We start from the raw sequence: 21,733 nt of genomic DNA, 5'->3' as shown, positions 1-21,733 counted from the left end.
CGTGGCTTATATATTTGTCTGGCAGGTTTTCCCGGAGTGTTTCTCTTGCGTCTAAACGATCGCCATTAGGATTTAATAAACCTGGTAAATCCGGGCCAGCATGTGAGCAGTGAAGAGCAATATGTGTCTAGCTCACTCTGTCACAGACCTACCGGTGTGTAGCAAAATTCTTGAATTTCCTGTGTCCAGTCCGTCGCTGCCCTCAAAAATGGTGTCCGTTGTGGGATTTCGGGAGTAACAACATAGTTGTATTGCATTGATAGGAAATGGCCTTGCAGATAGGCTAGTTTGATTCCAACCTCACAAATTGGTGTAAGAAATGGACTCTCTTCTCCATGCCTAGAAAAAGGGGCACGATTTGAGAAGGTCAGACCGACTGTGCCCAGCAGCCCCCAGGAAGTATGTTTCTCTCTCTCTCTCAAATCCAGTAGGTCTGTCTCACTCCCCCATCTTTCTCCCCACCCTCCCCTTGCCTTCCCACTTTATTAATGCTGCTGTTTGGCTCCAGCTTGTCAGAGTTATTAACAGCCACTGCAGCGAGCTCTGCACAGCCATGTGGAGTATTTCATTTACCACCTTAATTTCAGCATCTCTGCCCTTAGACATTAGCATCTGTCTTTGGGAAGCTGTGGGGGAGGGGGCGGATCAAGGGCGAGGTTGATTTACAGTAAGCGGCTCGGGCACAGTAGTTTCCATAGATGAGATGTGTTCGCTGCAAGGGGTAAGTGGGCTCAGGTGGGTTGCCACTGTCCTGATGGGAACCTGGCAGTAAAGCATCAGGGTTACTGTGGACAGCTTGTCCTAGTGATCAGGATGTCTGATGCTCCTTCCCATCCTATAGATCTAAACGAAAAGTCTCCCCATTGCAAAGTTGGTGTATCATGCTGTGCCTTCTGGTGCTGCACCTGTCTGCTACTGGGCCTTTCAAAGTTAGACAGGAACCCATAGTTTCCTTCACTTTACTTCGGCGAGTAGTCAAGTTCTCCTAGGCGGTGGTGCGAACATTCGTATCAGATTCAATACACTGCATAGTTTGGCTGCTTGAGTCTGCTCGGGATTAACATGATGGTCAATACCCAACTACTAGGTGGTGCAATAAGGCACAACATGCTGATAAAATTAAGTGTTTAAGTTGGCCATCATCCTGATTTTCTGCTTCAGGGTAGGGATTTGATTTTCCATTATCCAAGTAAGTGAAAGCCAGAGATCTGTAGCCTAGAGAGTTCACACAGTATGACCCCAAACATATAGCAAAGATATTGCCACCACCTATTAAACATAAGGGGCAATGTTTACTTAGGGACAGACTTTGTCGTTGTGCAGGTCTTTCCTCTACTGATGATTCATCTGCGCAATACATGGCTCCACAGAAATCCGCCCCACTTCCTATGTTCTAGTGCCAGCTGCTGTAGCAAGAGATGAAACCAAGGTGTTGTGAAATGTTGCACTGCTTGCACAACCTTCTTTTGAAGAAGTAGCAGTTGGGGACTGCATTTCTATGAAGGTTTGTTTATGATAAAATGGTTGTGGTTTTATGCAGCCCCAGAAGGTAGCATTAGACAACTAAAGCTTGTCTGTATCCTCTTTTTAGCTGGTTGCGATAGAGCTTTCTTGTTTGATATCAAGACCTTTCACACTGCATATGGAGATTTAGAAACATACACCTCAGTGTAACATTTATAATCAGTACAATGCATATACTGCAATAGCCACATATACTAACACATACAACATACATTTGCATGGGATGCGATGATAAAACTAAGTATAAATCTGACTGCGCATTGACGAGACACTCAGCCAGTGCCAAATAACTCTTATTTAGTGAGCGAGCGGAAACCTTTATTTACGGAATAGTGAGACCTTTTTTTCTGTGCCAAATCCCCATGTTATGTTATAGAGGATTATAGCGCTCAGCTGCCCCAGCAAAGGGGCGTCCTGGTGCTTCCAACAACAGAGCTAGAACTGATTGCAACGGCGGAAAGCTCAACATAGCAGTGGCAGAATAAACTATATTAGAGGAAAGAGGTAAGTTTTAATAGCCTTCCTAAAATCACGCAGTGTACAAACCCTGTACCCAGGGTGGGATACTATAGACCATGTTTAACACCATCGCTGCTGATGGTTTTCCCCTCCTGTGCTGCCTTCCATGCTTTACCATTGTTCATGACGAGCTCAGCATCGTCATCAGCACAGCTCAACCGTGCCTCATGACGAGCTGAGCTCGTCATGAGCATCGAAGGGGTTAAAAGGGCTGCCCTAGGCTTGTCACACAATAGGCTAGCGCTTTTAATGTGTCTTTAAATGATGTGTACACTCAGAATCACAAGGTTATGCTGCCCCCTTATCCCCCGGATATGGAGCTCTGTGTATAATGTTTTTCTACAGCTTACATCCTTCCTTCAACAGTTTACAACACTTGACTGCTTGCTATCTCAGAAAGATCCTACAAACCCAGCTATATTGCTGAAACCCTGCATGAAAAATTGACCATGATGTACTTGTGTTCGATTCCTCGCTTTTCTTTCTTCAGTTACTCTCTTCTAACCTTCCATCCTCTGCATGCCTTCTATATCTGAGGATAGCCTTCTCAAAGTCTTGTTAGTGCCTTAATCCTTATTGTAATTCTGAAATAGGCTGATGCCTCATTTCATAGATCACAAACTCTCCTCTTTAAAACCCTATACCAAGAGCCACTAGAATTATGTGATTGTGGCGATTTTCGCATAGTTATAGATTTGCCACTTAATATATCATCTGCTGCATAGTCTGCAGATTCTAACCCAAACATTTTTTTAGCTCAAATTGTTCAAAAGTTACAAAAAATATAGCGACAAGTGTTGCCACGTGCTGGAAGGCCCTTTACAAAACTGGAATGGTTACCTTTCTGTTGCTTATTGCTATATTTGAGTCACTGGTACTAATGAGGGGCAATCAATGCCCGGACAGTGTTACCAAGTTTAGAAATGACTAAATAATGAAGTTATACTACTACAAAATGTGCTGCATTAGGCCGCCTAATTTGCCTTTTCTAGCCGAATAATTTACTCAATCCAGCCGTATAATTTGGCCCTTTCCTGCTGCATAATTCCAGTGGCCCTGCCTATACCTGTAAAGTAACATTACCTAATCTCCACCATCTACCAGGGGGCTCCAAATCGGTCCTGGAGGGCCGGATCTATGCCAGATTTTTTGGATATCCCCATTGAGATACATGTAGTTATTTTAAAAATCTGGCATGGATCCGGCCCTCCAGGACCGGTTTGGGGAATCTGTCACCAATCTTTCACCAGAAACCAAATAGCCCCACTATTAATCACACTTAATTGGAATGAATATATCACAAAGTAGCTGGAGTAAATGCATGCAGTTTTTCTTAAAATCACAAGACCAATCACAATAGAAACTATATTTTTAATTAATTGATTCACTTTACTCCTATTGCGCAAAAAACACACTTATTGGGTAGCTCTCTCGCGTGTTAGAAGGCAGTACCTTCTTGATTCAGACGACTACTGAGCAGTCACCGCAGACCTGTGTGCGCGAATACGATCCCGCTCAGTAACGACAGTTACTCAGCAGTCCTCTCAGGCCCGCTCAGTAATGACAGTTACTCAGCAGTCCTCTCGGGCCTCCCTGTGAGCAGCATCCTAAGTGGATAGATTTGGCCACCTACGGCTGTATGGGCTGCTGGGGATGCAGCCGAGAGTAGGTTGCCTTTTGTGGGTGGTTTATGAAACAAGCATTTACAATGCAATGGTCTCGGCAATATTATAGGTAGAGCTATTGGTATTGCTCATTATTTTTTTTATCTTTTTTGTATCCCTAAATAAATGGCATTGTCATTTCTATCGGCATTAGCTTTTTTTGCATATGTGATACCTATTGCATTAGCAGAGAGAGCTGCGGGGGTGGGGGGTGTGGGGGGGAGGGAGGCGAGAGCGCGACGAGGAGGGCAGAGGGAAGGGAGGAGAGGAGCGAAGCCGAGCAGCTTCTAGGGAGGCGAGCAGCTCCAAAAACACCACCACGTTTCTCCGAGGCAAGGAGAAAATGCCTTGGAGAAACGCACGGCCATTTTCGGATTTGGGGGCGTGTTTTGCTGTCCTGAGTGACGGACAACGTCACGAGCTAAAGAACAGCAAAAATGACGCCCCCAAATCCGAAAAAGACGGGGCTTGTTTGGAATGACTCACTTCTCTTCCAATGGCTGGCCTCTGTTTAGGAAGCCAGCCAATGAAAGCGAACGGAGCTGAGAGGCGGGTCTAAACTGCCCTACTACACAGCATAAGATCTCTTTACATCCGGTTTTGCCTTCGGCAAAACCGGATATACCTCGACCTAAAAATTATATAAAGGGGGCATGAAGAGCTGTTCAAAGCTACCTGCATACTGAAAGTCTTAAATATGTGCATCTGTCTCTCACACTTCATTTATCTCGCTGCATCCCAATACATGATAACCGCATCTTGGTTGTCCTCGCACACAACATGGAAACAATTCCCACATAAGATCAAAACAAAGACCACATCCTTCCAACTATACATCCTACAATGTGTAGGGTGCTACCCGGGGAACATCCTTTAAAATGATCCCGGAATCATGGAGTGCCTTTACAGTGCTAGCAATAGACCAAACGTGTCATTGCCATGCATTATTTTAGAACGCAAGTTGTTACAACGACTTGCTTTAGGGGAGCCCATTTGTGGTGTGGGGTTGATGTTTAAGTACAACACCTTCCCTATGTTGCGCAGACTGAAGTTGGAATAGTAAATGATACTATTCAAAGTCCACTGCTTCCCTAAGGCAAGTTGTTGTAAAGACTTGCGTGCTAACTGAATGCTGCATTACAAAACAATACAACAGCCTGTGGGTGACGGGCCAAATCTGGCGCAGCCGGGGGGATGTAGCGCCAAGTCTGGAGCAGCCGATATTGGGTACAAGCATGGAGCAACTAAGTACCAAATCGAAGATGCCTGGTGGTGGTGCCTAGTATGGAATAGCCCGGAGGGAAGGAGGCCAAGTCTGAAGCAGCCTACCAAGTCGTCTTGTGAAGTTTGGAGAAGTTGTGGTGGTGCCACTTCTGAAGCAGCATTTGGGGTACCAGGTCCGGTGCAGCCTAGGTGCGAGGGGTGAAAGTACGGGGCAGCCTGGGGGTGTCAGGTACGGAGCAGCCTGGGGGTGTCAGGTACGGAGCAGCCTGGGGGTGTCAGGTACGGAGCAGCCTGGGGGTGTCAGGTACGGAGCAGCCTGCGGGTGTCAGGTACGGAGCAGCCTGCGGGTGTCAGGTACGGAGCAGCCTATGTAGTGTGTGATGTGGTATGGAACAGCATGGGAGGTGTCCGGTATGGCGCAATCTGAAAATTGTCACGAATAGTGATGAGACGGAAGCAACCGCGGTTCGAGTTATGTAGCAGTTAGGAAGGTTAAAGTCAGAAGTATTATGGAAGGTGAAAAGTGTAAAGCCGGCTGGAAGAAGCAAAGTATAAAGAAGCATCTAGAATTTATATCTGAAGTATGGGTGTACCGTCTGAGGCTGTGACTTAAGAAGCTACACAAAGGTGTCAGACATGAATGGATCTGGGCTGTCATGTGAACGTGGGAGTAAACTAGGAAGCGCTGAGTATTCGTTGGGGAGCTGCCCTGGATTCGGGCAGAGCGGGTTGGGATCAAATAGGAAGTAGAGAGGTGTTTTATAGGTAGGAGATTCAGGGTGAAAATAAACTAAAAGCTCAGGAGTCCCTTCCAGTGTTTACAACCAAGGAAACTAGGGGCGCCCTTTCCTCTTGCCACCATTCTCCCACCTTCCTGCTTTCCCCTACCTGCAACCGCCTCGGCCTCTCCCAGGCTCCGGGCTACAAACTCCGGCTCCACTGCTTCCTGCGGACGCGCACCAGCATAGTACCGTGACGTGTTTCCGCCTCCCCCAACTTGCAGCCGTCCGTTATAGATAAAATACCAACTTCAGAAGCCTGTTGGAAAAAGCACAACGAGCAAAAGAAAGAGGCCCTATACAAGCCACGCCCACTAAAGAATGGAAACGGATGGAAGCATGGGCAGGAAGAAACATGATAGGGGTAATGGAAGTATGAAACGGGGAAGAGGAGAAGATGTCTGATCAGCATCGCTGCTTTGTGCAAAAGACCCGTGGGAAATGCTTAGAGCTGCAGCAGAGGGAGGGGGAGGGGGAAGCGAGAGCGCGACGGAGGAGGGCAGAGGGAAGGGAGGAGGCGAGCGGAGCCGAGCAGCTCCTAGGGAGGAGTGAAGAAGTGGACCAAATGCGGTCCGATGTGATTTTTAGCACGACGGAGGAGAGCTGCGGGGGTGGGGGGGCGGGGGGGAGGGAGGCGAGAGCGCGACGAGGAGGGCAGAGGGAAGGGAGGAGAGGAGCGAAGCCGAGCAGCTTCTAGGGAGGCGAGCAGCTCCAAAAACACCACCACGTTTCTCCGAGGCAAGGAGAAAATGCCTTGGAGAAACGCACGGCCATTTTCGGATTTGGGGGCGTGTTTTGCTGTCCTGAGTGACGGACAACGTCACGAGCTAAAGAACAGCAAAAATGACGCCCCCAAATCCGAAAAAGACGGGGCTTGTTTGGAATGACTCACTTCTCTTCCAATGGCTGGCCTCTGTTTAGGAAGCCAGCCAATGAAAGCGAACGGAGCTGAGAGGCGGGTCTAAACTGCCCTACTACACAGCATAAGATCTCTTTACATCCACCGGATATACCTCGACCTAAAAACACAAGCGGGAACAACTTGGGCCGGACTGTGAACGAGCGCGAATGTGTGGGTGTGAGTATTAAGGAAATCACTTCATGCAACAGGCACTTGGTCTGAAGGAACGAGGTGCCTGGCTCTTGTGCGTGACAGAATCCTTTAATGTTTAATCTAGTTTGTACTATTTCAAGACCAGGTATTATTTAAAACGTTTTTCTTTTCCAAAACAAAATGTGCGTGTTTGCTTATTAAAAAAATGTCTAGTATGTTAAATTGGGCGTAAAAATGCTGCACGCTGTAGTGGAACTGCATGAAACTTAAAAATTCTACGCGCATAAGATTGGTCTGTTCAACCCCATCTCCTTTTCCGGACCAAGACTAGTCCTGCAGTTTCACATCTGTTCTTTTGTCCTTCTTTCATATCGTCGTTTAGTTAAATGTGCGCAGAGGGGCATTGTAAAGGGCAGGGCGGAAGGGCTATTCGTATTCGTCATTGTCGTCTATCAGCAGATCGCTGAGTGAAGCCTTTGTAATTCTAGTGCTTTTTCCAGCCGTTAGGAACGACCGGAACAAGAAGAAGAAGCAGGAGGCCCCAAAGCAGGAGTGCACCGAGAGCTACATCATCACCCCGGAGGTGGAGGATCTTGTGGAGAAAGTGCGCAAGGCTCACCAGGAAACCTTCCCAGCCCTCTGCCAGCTCGGGAAATACACTACAGTGAGTTGGCTGTAGCACTAGCCTTGCTTTATTCACTTCGTTCTCATTCTTCCCTTCCTCACTGTTCCCATTCTGGACACCTAAAGCTGTCTCGTTGGTTGTTTCCTCACTGATATGCTTATGTTTGTTTATTTCCTTCCACCATTTGTACCGTCCATTTCCCCATAGTCGGCCTGAATACTTATTAAACCCTTTGGCCCCTCCATTCATTGGGTAGTTAAGCCTCTTTTTATCGCTTACAAGGGTGGCGGCCATCTTGGAAAGGTAACGTTTTCTCTCCTAAATAGAATCTCCTCAATAAAACAAAAATACTAGTGCCTATCACTAAGATTGTTTTCGATTTTACCAAACCAGTTTAGCAGCTATAAAACTCCAGTGCATGCCTTTAAAAAGCACGGCCCATTTTAACCGTATTGGCAACGTTTAAAACGACTCCAGTTTGTCATATTTTGCGAAGCGTGCTTAGAAAAAAAGCCCACTAAAGCTAGCTCCGTGTCCTACTGGCACAATGAATGGCTGGCTTTCCCTATTTAACCTTACTAAGAATGTTCCACAATTTTAATGATGGGTTGTTGTCGGATCATGATGGGTGCAATATCTGTTGCCTGTCTGCCCTTATTCATTACAGTCCTCCAGAATTCGAATACCTATTATTCAACTGTGGCAGCCTCATTTACCGGGCATGGGCCGTTTCCTAGAAAATTAGACCCGTTTTGTGCTCCGCATCCCAAACCCTCTTTTCCTGTAATCCTTCTAACCCTTTGCTGCCTCCCTGCTTTCCCGTTGTCGTCTCGGTACCTGATGCCTGCTGACCGTCTATCTATCCCTGCTTGATTTCCTTTCAGAATAACAGTGCGGAAGAGCGGGTGTCTCTGGACATCGACCTCTGGGACAAGTTCAGTGAACTGTCAACCAAGTGCATCATCAAGACGGTGGAGTTTGCAAAACAACTACCCGGCTTCACCACACTCACCATCGCCGACCAAATCACCCTTCTCAAAGCCGCCTGCCTCGATATCCTGGTATGTTTAAGCCTGGTTTCCCTATTTCACTTGTGTTGTGTAAAATACTGGTTGTTTAAGATGTGAGCGGTGCGGTGCATCGGCAGCTCCTGCTAATTCAGGTGCACTTAACTTTTCCCAAATGTCACCAAAAGGAACCTTTCCATGGAAAACCCGTACAGGAAAGCGAATTAGGCAAGCACAAAACCTGCTATTGGAGCATGGGCCTCCTTGGGTTTGTAATTTTTTGCTCATCGGTTCCTGGTCTGTGCTTAACCTCTTGATTTTAAACGGCCAGGAAATGTCCAGTTAGATTTTGCCTCTGGGGACATGCATAAAATATCTTGGTCCTCCACACGTGGTACTTATGGGCTGCCCAAAGTTTCACCTGACAGTGCCTATCACAGAATAATCACCCGGTGGCCATTGGCTTTGAGGCATATCACAAGAGCGAAGTCCTAGCCAGTCATTTATTCAAAAATTGGATCAAATGTTTATTTTTTGCTACCATATTGTATTGATTTGAGGCCTACCTCCGCTTGGCTAAGTAGTGGCCCCACTGAGTTGTAACAAGCTGCGGCTTCTCTGTTGTGCTGATTCTTGGCTCTGAGATGCATGTGTTTGCGGCGCTACTCCTCTGAGGTGCAGAGTGTGTTTTGCTGAGTAAAAGTTCTTCAGAGGTATGCTTCGACTTCTCAGTCATGCTAGACCATGCTTTACAGGTTTAATGTGCAGTCACAGCTGATGATTCTATCTGTATCCACCTTTAGATTCTGCGAATCTGCACACGGTATACGCCTGACCAGGACACAATGACCTTCTCAGATGGGCTTACGTTGAATCGCACTCAGATGCACAATGCCGGCTTTGGGCCACTGACGGACCTGGTCTTTGCCTTTGCCAATCAGCTGCTACCACTAGAAATGGATGACGCAGAGACGGGTCTTCTCAGCGCCATCTGTTTGATCTGTGGAGGTGCGTATATGGGCACATATATGTCATGTGGTGATATGTAGCATGATCAAATGAGCAAAGGCTGGAAAGATGCTATGCTCCTTATTGTGACAGTGTAATCCTGTAATTAGTTTTTATACTTTATAGACAAAATGGTGTTGGGGAAATTGAGGGGTTTCCCAGTAGGTAATTGCCTCTGAAATACAATAGATCAGGTGCTGCACCAATCAAATGTTATGGGCACATTCAAGTTGCTGTTTATATACAAGGTTTCTCACCATGGCATCTGCCATTTGTTACGCAAGGTATGGCTTGTAAGATGGTGGATGTTTTCCCAGAAGTCACTGTCATTTATTGTTCTGGTCTGTCTGTAAAGGATGAATTCAAGATCCAAATTCTCAGTCCAGGTTCAGAGATGCGAAAGGAGTTAATCTCTCTCTGTGCTTTTTCGTCCAAATATGCAACCTCCTCAAAGCCAATTATAAAAATTAGTGATACCTTCTCTGGATTTTTCTAGAGACACAAAGGTTGGTTATCTAGCCCCCCTGGCACTAAGGACTTGTGGCTAGATGTAGGTAACTTGGAAATACCGATTCCTAAATACCGAAATTTACCGATTCAGTATTTAGGAATCGGTATTTCAGATGTAGGTAAGAATTCGTTAAAAAATACCAAATTCTTAATATTGGTTATTACGGAATCGGTAATTGAGATTCGGTAATAACTAATACCTACCCATTCATTCCTTTGGGCTTGGATGCCCATAGGAAAGAATGTGAAGACATTCTGTATTACCGATTCGGAATTACCGAATCTGTAATACCGGGAAGTATTTCAAGGGTGCCAGGGTGTCCAAAGGACACCCTGTTGCACCCCTGAAATGTGCATGTGTGCACATGTGGCACACATGCATGCCCTAAGGGCATGGATGTGTGCCACATGGAACATTTCAAAAAGCAAAAAAGTGCTTTTTGAAAGGAAATCTCTATTTACCACCAACTTGGAGTTGGTGGTAAATAGCGATTCCTTAAGGCTGAGGTGCACGGTTTTAAGTGCTACCTACATTGCATTTAAAGAATCGGTATTACCGGTTCCTTAAATGCAAGGCCATAAGGAATCTGTATTAAGGAATCGGTATTTCCGATTCCTTAATACCGAATCCTCCCTACATCTCAAATGCCTAAATACCGGTCAGTAACGGTGAAATTTAACGAATTTCAGAGTTACCGACCGGTATTGGGCCACCTACATATGGCCCTTAGTCTCTTAGTTAATGTCCCAATCTGAATTAGAAAACCAGTTTTACTGCTACCATTCCACAACACACTGAGCAATATTTGTGTGAGATGTGTTCTAGGGAACAGTCAATCACATGAGATGTTACGGGGACAAGTGGAGGAACACCAAATCCTCTTTTATCAAGAAGTAATACTCTTATGAACACTAGACACAAAGGATACATTTTAAGTATTTATTTTAACATTAACATCCCAGTCAAGTGAACATTATATGAATTGTAACCACAACAAAGACAAATAATATGGTAGTAGCAATGGTTATGAAAAGCGTGAATAATAGATTCCGCTCTAATATGATTGCTTTTATTAATCTATAGCAACCAGACACTCATTTCCTGCTTCTAAGGTCTAACCTAATTCTAGGAAAGCCAAAAAGAAAACCTTTTTTAGAGTTTCGAAGATAATACACACCTGCAGAACTGTTTGAACAGTGGAGTTCTATGTTAGATAAAAAAAAGTCTACTATTCTCGTTTAACAAAGCCAGCTGCACTGATAAGTCAGTGAGCAAAGGTTTAGGTCTCTGTCGCCTTCAAACTGTTTTGGCCTGTGATTTTACGGTGGAATGACCATGGCAGGACATCTTTTGTATCTATCAGGTCTCTTTCACTAACCTAGTTTCATCTCCTAACAATAGCTATTGGGCAGGTGAGTCACAGTTGGATGTTGAAAGTGAAGCCTTTTCTGTTGACCTGAAATGAGTCCTATAGCTCCACTTAGCTTGGCGAGCATTCTTCAGCGTACGTGTAGAGATGCCCGTAAATGTACAGTGCAAAACTAGTGCATCTTGCTAAAGGTGTAATGTGTCTTGCATCTGCATTCAGAGAGCCAGGTGCTCCTCTGTGGTTTACACTCGCACTAGGGGTTTGCCCCTTTCAGAGTTCTTTTGCACTTTAAAGTTTAGCTGGTGTAGTACCCCAATGCTGACGGTTTTTGTGCAGAAAGATTGTGTTCGGTCTTGTCTGAGACCGAAGCATCCCCTAAAATCAATCCATGTGTATGTATTTGCTGTTTGATTTTCAAAGCACAAATAGTAAATGACATTTAATTTCATACATTCAAATATATATTTTTTTAAAACCTTTACACCACACCTTCCGGCGCATCATATACAAAAATTAAGTGCACTAGTTAGTGACTGTTTTGGTAATTTTACTATTGACGTATTAAAAATACAGGAAAAAACATGGTTGTGTGCGGGCATGATTAACAAAGTAGATGGCATCTCAGCACACAATATTGTTAGCAGCGTCCCCCCCGCCCCCCCCACCTAGCACTGACAATACCTGAATTTGATCCCAAATAACCATATGTAGATCTTTCCATAGCATCCAGAGGAAAGGAATCCCAGATAAAACCTCGATTTTCGTTCCAACTCCCCAACCTTTTAGCCCATTTCTGTGGGCAGCCAGGGCCCTCGTAAACCACCCTTTCAGCCACCATACACTAGTCTGTCTTTCTGCCAGCCTGAGTTGCGGCACCTGGTCCACCCACTGGTCGTCCAATGTTTCTTTCGGCTACACTCGGCACCAAGGTAACCCATGTCCCCTCCATGCGATAATGGTCTGATTCTCCCCAAATCTTGATTAAACACCATTTAGCAGAGGTGGTAACAGTGCTACTGCATATGTAACTCCTGCATCTCACAATCCGGTTCCAAAACCATTGTAGCAGTGGGCATTTCCAGACAGTGTGGGAAAAGATTCCGACCTGCTCACAGCCACGCCTACAACACTCATCAGTTGATCTACCCATTTTGAACATAGAGCTGTAGTATTTTTAGTTGGACATGGCGGATCTTCACCCATATGGCCACCTCTCTTGGGTACGCTAGGACCTCCCCCACTCGTCCTCTTCCAGGCCTCCGAATCTGGAGTCCACCTATACCGTAAATACATCAGGGGCACTGTTGATCAACTTTTTATGTCACAAATGTGGCTTTATGCAGCATATGTTCATCTAGCAGTCTGTCTTCTAGGGGTGAAGATTTAGGGAGTTCCGCCCCTCTCGGCACCCGCTTTAAGTGTGTGCGCAATTTGTGGGTAACGAAAGTTCTCGAAGGGGGCCAATTTGTAATATTGTTAGTCTAAAAAGGGAATGACATCCCCTCGATTCCATAAATCGCCAATTCGGGTTAGGCCAATAAGAGCCTTCTCGTCGAAACCTGGTTGTCTCCCCAGAGAACCCAAAACCACTGTGTTTCAGAGAGATGTTGCTTGTGTGATCTTGCCCTTCCATTCCAGCGCGTTGGAGCTACTGCTCTACCTAACCAGCCACAGCTACTCTCCCCCACAGCAAAAAGGAGCTCATCTGTGCCACCTCCCATGACCTGGGACGGTTTACATGGGTGTCCAGCTGTCAATTTCCAGATTACCCAGCTTTTTTTGCCTCCTCATTGTGTGGCCGTCAGGAGCCATGAAACTGCGTATCACACAACCGCATAGTGTGATTTTGAAGGCACTTTGATGTGAATCAAAATTACAGCTACCAGACTACGTTAGGGTGTAAAATTAAAATAACCTTGAGGCATCTGGTCGCCCACCCCTTCTGTATCAGCCACTCTCCCCTCTGCATCGTTCATTATGTTACCCAACCTTTGTAAACCCATGTGACCGTCTACCTCTTCACAAGCCTATACCCTGCAAATTTTATGCCACTGTTTTCCTGCCATTTCACTCCATATTTCCTTACCCTATTTTTTCCATATTATGCTTATCATCGTGCCATGTAAACTTGCACACTTTAATTTTTTTGCAGGTTCTGTGCATTTCGTAGGTAACATTAGCCAAGACCTTTTGATTTCACAAAAATTAAATATATAGATTTCTAGTCTTCCAGCCGGCCCTCTTAATCTATTGTTTGTTATATCATTCACATGCACACAGCATGGGCCAATGGTTCAGCCATTGGCTGTCTTCACTTTGAGTGATGGAATGCTGCCTTCACACGGAGCTCATCTACACTCGTATTCTGATCGATATCGCTAACCTCAGATTCCTCATCGTGCGAGCATCCATAAACGCAAGACTGGATATTTCACAGATCCCGATGAGCTGTGCCTCTGGTGTTCGCTTCGGCTCACAACTTTAAGCCTTGTGAGCACTGTGCTCACTTGAAGGCCATCCGAGAACGCAAGACCAAGCTTTCCGTAGGAAAGCACTGCGAAACTCCACGCGGGTCCTGCTTCGGGTTGAAGACAAGAATGAGAACTCACTCACTCCTCAAGTCATTCCCACAGCAGATCGTCATCTTGGTTGAAGGGTTTGGAGAAAGTCCAGGTCTAATAAAAAACTTAAGTCTTAGTGGGACTCAGCCTCTTCTGCAACTCTTGTATATCCAGAGAAGACGCAAGAACGTCACCATGCCACTAGGTCTTGCTCCCGTTCTACTAGGGAGCTGATTTAAGAAATGTCTGATGGGTCATTTCCGCCAGAGCCAAGGCTGTTCCCTCTGCTTTGGTTCATGTAGTGCCTGTTCTGGATATCTGTCAGGATGCTGAGACACACATTCATGAAGCATTATTACCTTGACAGTCGGATTCGTCGAGATGGGCATTTTGCTCATTTGGTCCCTTTGATCTTGGAACCTTTTGATCTGAGCCATCCCACAAACCTGTCCACCTTGGGAGGTACTGATTTGGTATCTCTTCACAAGGCGAGGAATCTGCAGTTATAAGTCCATCAAAAGAACAACTGACTTGCCTTTGGTAGTGCTCTTTAGAGTGGATACTCGCTCTAACTGCAGATCTCTCACTGCCCTTCCACCTGGTCTCCTTTACCCATCTAAAAGGTGCCCGTTTAGGAATCTGCATTCTGGTACTTCAGTTTTCTGTTGGACTCTGCATCTAAAGGTACTCAAAAGCTTATGAAAGAAACTGATGTCTGTGCGTTTGGATGGCACGTGTATGCTGCTCGGCCACTCCAGTGTCCACACACAGTCCAGTCCGCATGGAGTCGCACGGCACCATCTATCGGCGCGCAGCCCGGCGCCTCGGGATATTCGCATGGGGAGGAATCTGCAGTTAGATAGAATATCGACCAGAAAGAGCATTACCAAGGGGAAATGGCGTGTTTGTTTATTTCCTTTCAGTGCCAGGATCAACTACAGCAACGTGTGCTTTTTGAGATCAAAAAGGTTTTGCTTTCAGCCAGTTAAAAAAAATAATGTTTTTTAAATATTGATGTGGGCCAAGCAGCCATCCCAATGCCATATCAAAACCAGTATGGACAAGACAGAAGGGTGGCTTCCAATGCAAGATCTATTGGCTTTGCAACTGGTTGTCTGGCCGGTGTTCACGTGTGACTCAGTATTGCTCGTTCACTCCTTTCCCCTCCCTGGCTTGAGAAAGCCTCCCGTCCCCTTGGTCTCAGGAAGGCTGGCTTGGGAAAGGTACACCTCGTTTCTGAGCTCCGAGATGAAAGGGCCTGGAACAAGAGGGAGGATTGTCTGAGGATGAAAGGAAACTGATCCCGAGCTTTTCTACTGAGTTACAAAACAAAGCACAAGGCCAGTGGGAGGGAGGCCCAAGACACCGAGCGGGAGGAGCGTGTGTACAAGGCTAGGGCGACACCCGGTGGCCAGCCGAGGAGTGTTCCTTTTCTGCCTTGCTGCCAGTTCGCATTTGCAGACCAAGGGAGTTCATGGATCTTGTTGGCTAATGTGAAAGTGAAATGAGTTCGATCTTGCTGAATAGCCTTATAGTGTGTTTTCGCCTCCTTTGCCGTGAGTGAGGCTTTGATGTTTTAAACCACATTTGTTTTCGTCCCTCTCCCTATAGACCGCCAGGACCTGGAGCAGCCTGACAAGGTGGACAAGCTGCAGGAGCCGCTGCTGGAGGCGCTAAAAATCTACGTCCGGAAAAGGAGACCGAACAAGCCTCACATGTTCCCCAAGATGCTAATGAAGATCACAGACCTCCGCAGCATCAGCGCCAAGGGTGTGTCCCTTTTTTGTATAAATAAAAAAGTATCTCGAGTTGCACAGCCATTCTTTTTCTTCAGTCAGTTCATCTCTTCTGTGGCAATATTTCTTAAAGGGGAGGACTTTGGGGAGGATTTTCCAATGTATCTGCAAATTGTTTGGTGAATAGATTCGCGTCATTACAAACACTAGCAGAGGGTGTAATGTTCTCAGCAGAGATACATTGAAAGAGACACTTTGGCATGTTGGTGATGAAGGCCTAAACCAGCCGTTGTTGGCCCTCTGGTACTCCATTATCTTCAGCCCAGCTCCCTCTAGAGATGTGCTGGAAAACATATGGTACATGAGACATCAGACCAACATTAAGGAACTTTTGGGGGTCGTTTCTGGAATGAAAGTCAGAAAAGTTTCATCAGAAGTAACATTCATTCAGTGAGCTCTGACAAGCTTCTCAGGTCCTTGCTGTCCCCAGTCCAGTTTTTTTTTTAAATGTATATAAAGCTGGAACTTGCAATCTTTCTTATTCTATTATAAAAGAGGACCAATAGTCCCAGAATTCAAACAAAAGAAGTGGCCTGGGGCAGCTCCCTGGGAAACCTGGCAGCTATGCAGTCCCCCCTTCGTGTGGTGTGAACTTTGTGAGAGCCTCGTATTGAAGCCTTGTATGCACCGCCATTTGCCCCATACTGAGTCTGTCTTTCATGTCTTTTCTTCCGCTGCAGGTGCCGAACGGGTTATCACGCTCAAGATGGAGATCCCGGGCTCCATGCCGCCGCTCATCCAGGAAATGCTGGAGAACTCTGAGGGTCTGGACAGTTTGACGGGGCAGGCGCCCCGTGCCAGTAGCCTGGCGCCCCCTCCCGGCAGTTGCAGCCCCAGCCTGTCCCCCAGCTCCAACAGAAGCAGCCCCACGAGCCATTCCCCCTGACGCTCGCTGCGTGGTTCCCACCGAAGGACAAGAGGGCCCGGCGCAGCAGCCCAGACTGCATTTCCTTGACCCCAGTCTCCTCCGCAGGGCAGACCGGGACACAGTGTTGGGGTGAAGTGACGGTCCGGGCTAGCGAAAGAAACTGGAGCCGGTGTCAAAAGCACTGCACAGCAAACGGAAACTGGGCGGCCTGCAGGGGGCTGTGAATGAGGGAGCTGAGTTCCTACGTTTTCAATGCACAACATCCGGCATTTCAAACTCCTGACCTAGATATTTGGCTACAGGGTGATGCTTTGGACTTACGACATACAGTTGGTTGGTGGCTTGGAATGGACGCTGGCACAATCCAGAATGTTCCTCTCTTCTCGTTTTCTGAGGAGAGGGAATCTGCTGCTCCCTACCGAGGCATGCCTGGCAGGAGAGCGCCCCCACACACGGACTGCTGCAGCTTGAGTAGCCAGGACAACGCACTGTGCTCCACTGAAGACATTGCCATTTTTTTTCTAATATCAGTTTTTTCCCTTCAATAAATTGGCTGCATAGAATAACAGTAATGACCGACAGGACAGTGTCTTCCTGTTTGTTAATGGCACTGGGACTCTCAAGTCCCCAAGCAGGTCATTACCGGACAGTAACAGACTGTCCCGTCAGTTTCTGTTTCCTAATTGGATCTGGTGCTGTGTAGGGAGGGGGTTGCCTCTGATTTATCTGTGGACTGTGCTGCTATTCCCTTTCTAGTATTTTTCTGTAGGGATAGAGAGAAGCAAAATATCGACAGAATCGTTCAGAGACACCTTGCCCCAGAACAATATTCTTTTCTTTTTTTTTTTTGTTATAACCACTTACATAAACATTTCTAAAATTAGAACAAGCTTTCCTGGTCACCATTTCTCTCAGCTTCTGCATTGTCCTAGGGTACCCACCGCCGGGTGTGGAGAGATTCTGTACTCCAGGGACCACACAGATAAATGCTTCAGATGTTCCAACCCACAGTGTGTAAACATAAACTTAGATTTTCCTGGGTTTACCTGAAATTGAAGGAAAGACCTTCAAAATGTGACACCCACTCCTGCTATACTTTGAGCCCACTTTCAGAAGAATGTAATGTTTTGTCTTCATTGATCTGCAATTGATTTTTCACGAACTAGCAACAATAAATATTAGTAATGAAGCCGAACACAGACACATGAGTCTGCGAGGCAGGTCTGTACACCACTGTCCCACATCTGGAGGGAGGATCGTGACCGAGGGGTCATGCAGACAGATTCGTCATTGAAAAAAAATGGGCTCGCAAAGGGCCAGATTCTGAGAATCTGGCCCTTTGCGAGAGCAATTTTTGCATTTGGGATTCATCATCCCAAATGCAAAAATCGGTAATTGCGAATTCGGTAAATTGCGAGGAATTACATTTAAGGTATCTCTATTTGAGATTCCTTAAATGCAATTCATTAACCATTTTTGAATTGCGAAATCGCAATTTCAGGCCGCTATTTACCGTAAGGTCAAACCTTGTGGTAAATAGCGAAAACTTAGAAAAACTGCTTTTGAATGCATTTTTCTAAGTTGCATGTTGCACACACACATGTCCTTTGGACATGTGTGTGCGCAACACCAATTTAGATTACATTTCAGGGGTGTTACAGGTGTCCTTTGGACACCCCTGGCACCCTTGAAATCGCATCCTTATTTGCGATTAGCAAATTGCTAATCGCAAATAAGGAATGTGTAGGAATCGCAATTTATTTAGCGATTCCTACATGAATCCCGTTTTGCAAGTCCTTAATAGCGATTCCTTAATAATCGCTATTAAGGACTCGCAAAACGGGACAATGATGAATCTAGCTGATGGTGCTTTAAATGTTACCAAAACCAGTTGCTTTTAGCACACACCTCTCAATCTCCAACACACCTCACAAGCCACACTGAACATTCACTTCACACGCCCTTAACCTCTTAATTTCGTATAATGGACTGGGTGTTCTTAAAGGGGATGCCACTGTGAGATCCTCTAATGCACTTTCTTTTTTGTTGTTACAATTCCCCCTGGTATTGCATCGAGTCCTTTCAGTCTCATCTCTGAGATCAGGGAATCATCTCTGAGATCGGGGAAGCCTGTATTTTATCAGTTCTCCTCCCGAAACCCCTTTTGCCAGAGTGAGTTCAGGATTAACGAGACACTTGGCATTTCAGCTCATTGTTCTCAATGTAAGCATTTCTCTCGAACCTCCCAACGAGAGTACATTCGGGGCTACTCTGCTATACTGTGAAAAATTTGTGGCTGGCTTGTGCTTTGTCTGACGGATTTGTCAACTCGGGGCAGAGTTTTCAGGATATCCGTGGCTGATGTTCAGCCTCTTAATACCATGGCTAAAAAAAAACAGGGTCTAATGTCGGAAACTGGATTTTTATGCACAGTGCGCCATATAATCAAAGCAGTAATAAAAACATTTTAACTGTAAAGTATTCAAGTTATGGGTAGTAAATATTTTCGGAAACCTCTCGGTATGCTTCAGGGACTTTCCATAGTGGGTCTGTGGTCTCGTGTGAATCTGTAAACTACACCCCAACTTCAAAAGTCCAAAGTATATCGTACTTTAAAATGATCAAACTGTGCCAGTAGGAAAGGAAAAAGTAATTTCATCTCGTCATCTGGAACACTGTCTATCTCTTTTCTTTTTGGGTGGTCAAATTAATTCTTGGTCTCATGCAAGCATTATTTTGGGCAATAATATAACAGATTTTTGTTTTCTTATAGAGGTAGGGACTACTTTCAACTGAATTGGAAAGAAACCGTTTTAAAGATTTATTTTGTACAGGTTACAAAAAAGCTGCCATCAAATGTGATTCTATTTGAACCGCATCGAGGACATTTACATTGAGGACTAAAACAGAAGCCAAGAGAAATTATGTGACATCAGGAAAGCTTAGATAAAATGGGCTCTTCGGCAAACATGGCAAAAAGGATATCGGGGTAAAGGAGCTAGGGTATTCCACACCACTCTACCTACACAAATTATGGAAAACTCCCTTCCCAGACGTTTCTAACTCAAAGACCTGTGAATGAACGTACTTTAAGGAAAATATGAACCGTTTCTGTCGACTTTACATTTCAGTATGTTTTTTATTTTTTTTAAAGTTCTCATGAGGAAAGAAATTGTACTGTTTGCAGCCCTGAAGGCCGCCGGAATCTTTGACAACCGAACAATGAGATGAACCACACATAGACACAATCACCAGCAAAACCACTTCACGTTTGTTTCTTGTTTTTTCAAGTTGAATAAAATAAATGAAAATGTTCGTTTTTTCAGAAAATGTTGGAAAGGTTTTTACAAAGCTTGTTGAGGTTGGCATCTTTTCTGGAGTCTGGGTTTCACTGAATTTTAGAAAGTTTTTTTTCTTTTTCTGGAAGACTTTAATGCCCAGACCCCATGAACAGTAATGGACTGACAGCGTGATGTCACTGATGTATATAAAAATGTATTGTTTCCTATAAAGTTTGGAGAGTTTAAGGCTCCACTTGTTATATGCCTTTTTCTTTTCATAAGATGTTATTTTTTTGTTCTGTTCTCGGCGCATTACTGAAGGATTTGTGCTGCACACCAAGATGACCGCTCGGATGCACGTGTATGAGCTGAGGGGGATGAGGTTAGGGTAGAGTGGAATCGTGGGGCACATGCATTGGCAAAACGAATGCACATAAAGAGCACCTAAAATCAAATTCTTGCAAACGATTTCAAACTGGCATACTTTTTCTCCTTGGTGAACCATGTAAGGTTGGAAATTGAGCAAGAGTTTTGTCATTGCTAGCACTCAGGGACTTTTTATCTCTGCTTTTGATCTTCCACATCTTATGCACTTCTATTGGATTTGGTTCCTGGTTCATATTATTTTGACCCAACAATCAAGTTGGATGAAAAGTTTGGGGATTGTGTCGATGGCCAGCAGCTAAGTCTCACTAGCCGTTTCCATCAATTTTAGATAAGTGTCCGCCCTTTGTGGACAAGTGAGTAATTGGTAAAGAGGGCCACTATCTCTGCACATGAGGACCAGTAGACAGCCCAAAGTTTCACATCACAGTGCCAAGGAGATGATACATTGACAGCCGGATTAGTCCTTATATGCGGTTTGTTCAGTTTCTTCATTGACATTTGCGGAGAAAACATTGTCCAGTCTATACATTAACCTGACTGGTGTAAGAGGAAGGCTGTGCAGTTCGTTGTTCAGTAGATATCGTACAATGCCAGTAGGGCTGGAAAGGTTAGCCACATATTGGTTGTGCTTTCATGTCTTCTACCTGAGAAAGCCACATAAGTACATGTAAGCACTTGCTCCATCTCCTGCCGAGTGCCCTGTAAAGTACAGTGTTCAGGATAGCAATAAGTCCTATCTAAAGTTGATTGAAAACATAAATGTCCAAGTTTGTTTTTCTGTTTGAAAATGTTGCCACGTTTTGCTGTCCCTGACGGCTGTGGTTCTTTTGCCATTTGCGCTATCTGCACTAAATAGCCCCTCTGCTTGTTCATCGAGAGAGTTTTCAAAGAATGCCAGTTTGTTTCAAAATAAGCAATGGAGTCTACACCCCAAGGGCAAACCTCTGCTCTATGTGCCCCCCCAATCCTCCCCTATGTATCTCTTCGTCCCTTTCAAAGTGTTTTGTTCAAAGCATCCACTCAAAATTATACTATGAAACTGTTTCCAAGCATTCAGTGAGGCTTTGTATGTGCAAAAGTTACTGTTTGACTTTTCATGAACTCTATTGGCTAAAGAATAAAGTTATATTTATTCTAGAACTTTGGTTTCTGGTGGTTCATTTCGGGAGCCAGTGGCTTTGCCTGGGTGAGAACTGGGCAACATCTCAAGATCAGCTCCTGGAAAAAACCTATTACTTCAGTAACAATACATTTGTAGCATGTGGTGCTTCAGCTCACATGCTCTGCATATTGAATGAATGAAACTTTTATAAAGTGCATGTGTGCCGAGGCGTCATAGCACTAGGGCTGTGTTTGTGATCGAGCAGAGGGACAAACACAGGCTTAAGGCTTACTTACAAACATCCATGTTTTCAAAGATTTTCTAAACATATTCCTGCCATCTGCAGTATTTGCACCCAAAAGTCAAGGTAAGAGAGAAGACCCCTCTTGTTCCAGGGAACAGGGTAATAAGTGACCAAGCAAGTCTAGAGAATTTCCCTGGAGTGGTAATGGAG

General features: G+C 45.2%; 1 protein-coding gene across 6 annotated transcripts in view; it reads left to right on the top strand.

Moving 5' to 3' along the window:
* The window catches only part of RARA (retinoic acid receptor alpha), a 408,762-nt gene extending 387,445 nt beyond the window's left edge, over positions 1–21,317 (top strand). For 4 of the 6 annotated variants that reach the window (XM_086924234.1, XM_086924233.1, XM_086924235.1 and 1 more), the window contains 5 exons: positions 7,265–7,428; positions 8,274–8,450; positions 9,200–9,404; positions 15,457–15,615; positions 16,322–21,317. In XM_086924234.1, the coding sequence (XP_086780360.1) occupies positions 7,265–7,428; positions 8,274–8,450; positions 9,200–9,404; positions 15,457–15,615; positions 16,322–16,527 (911 nt within the window). In that variant the 3' untranslated portion in view covers positions 16,528–21,317. Of the gene's footprint in view, positions 1–7,252; positions 7,429–8,273; positions 8,451–9,199; positions 9,405–15,456; positions 15,616–16,321 lie in introns of all 6 variants that reach the window. The other 2 variants (XM_086924232.1, XM_086924236.1) reach the window with 1 other exon arrangement.
* The last annotated feature ends 416 nt before the right edge of the window (positions 21,318–21,733 follow it).

The sequence above is a fragment of the Lissotriton vulgaris genome, chromosome 5 (assembly GCF_964263255.1).
Source record: "Lissotriton vulgaris chromosome 5, aLisVul1.2, whole genome shotgun sequence".
NCBI lineage: Eukaryota > Metazoa > Chordata > Amphibia > Caudata > Salamandridae > Lissotriton > Lissotriton vulgaris.
The sequence above is the reverse complement of the archived record's forward strand: the minus strand, read 5'-3'. Positions and strand labels throughout refer to the sequence as shown.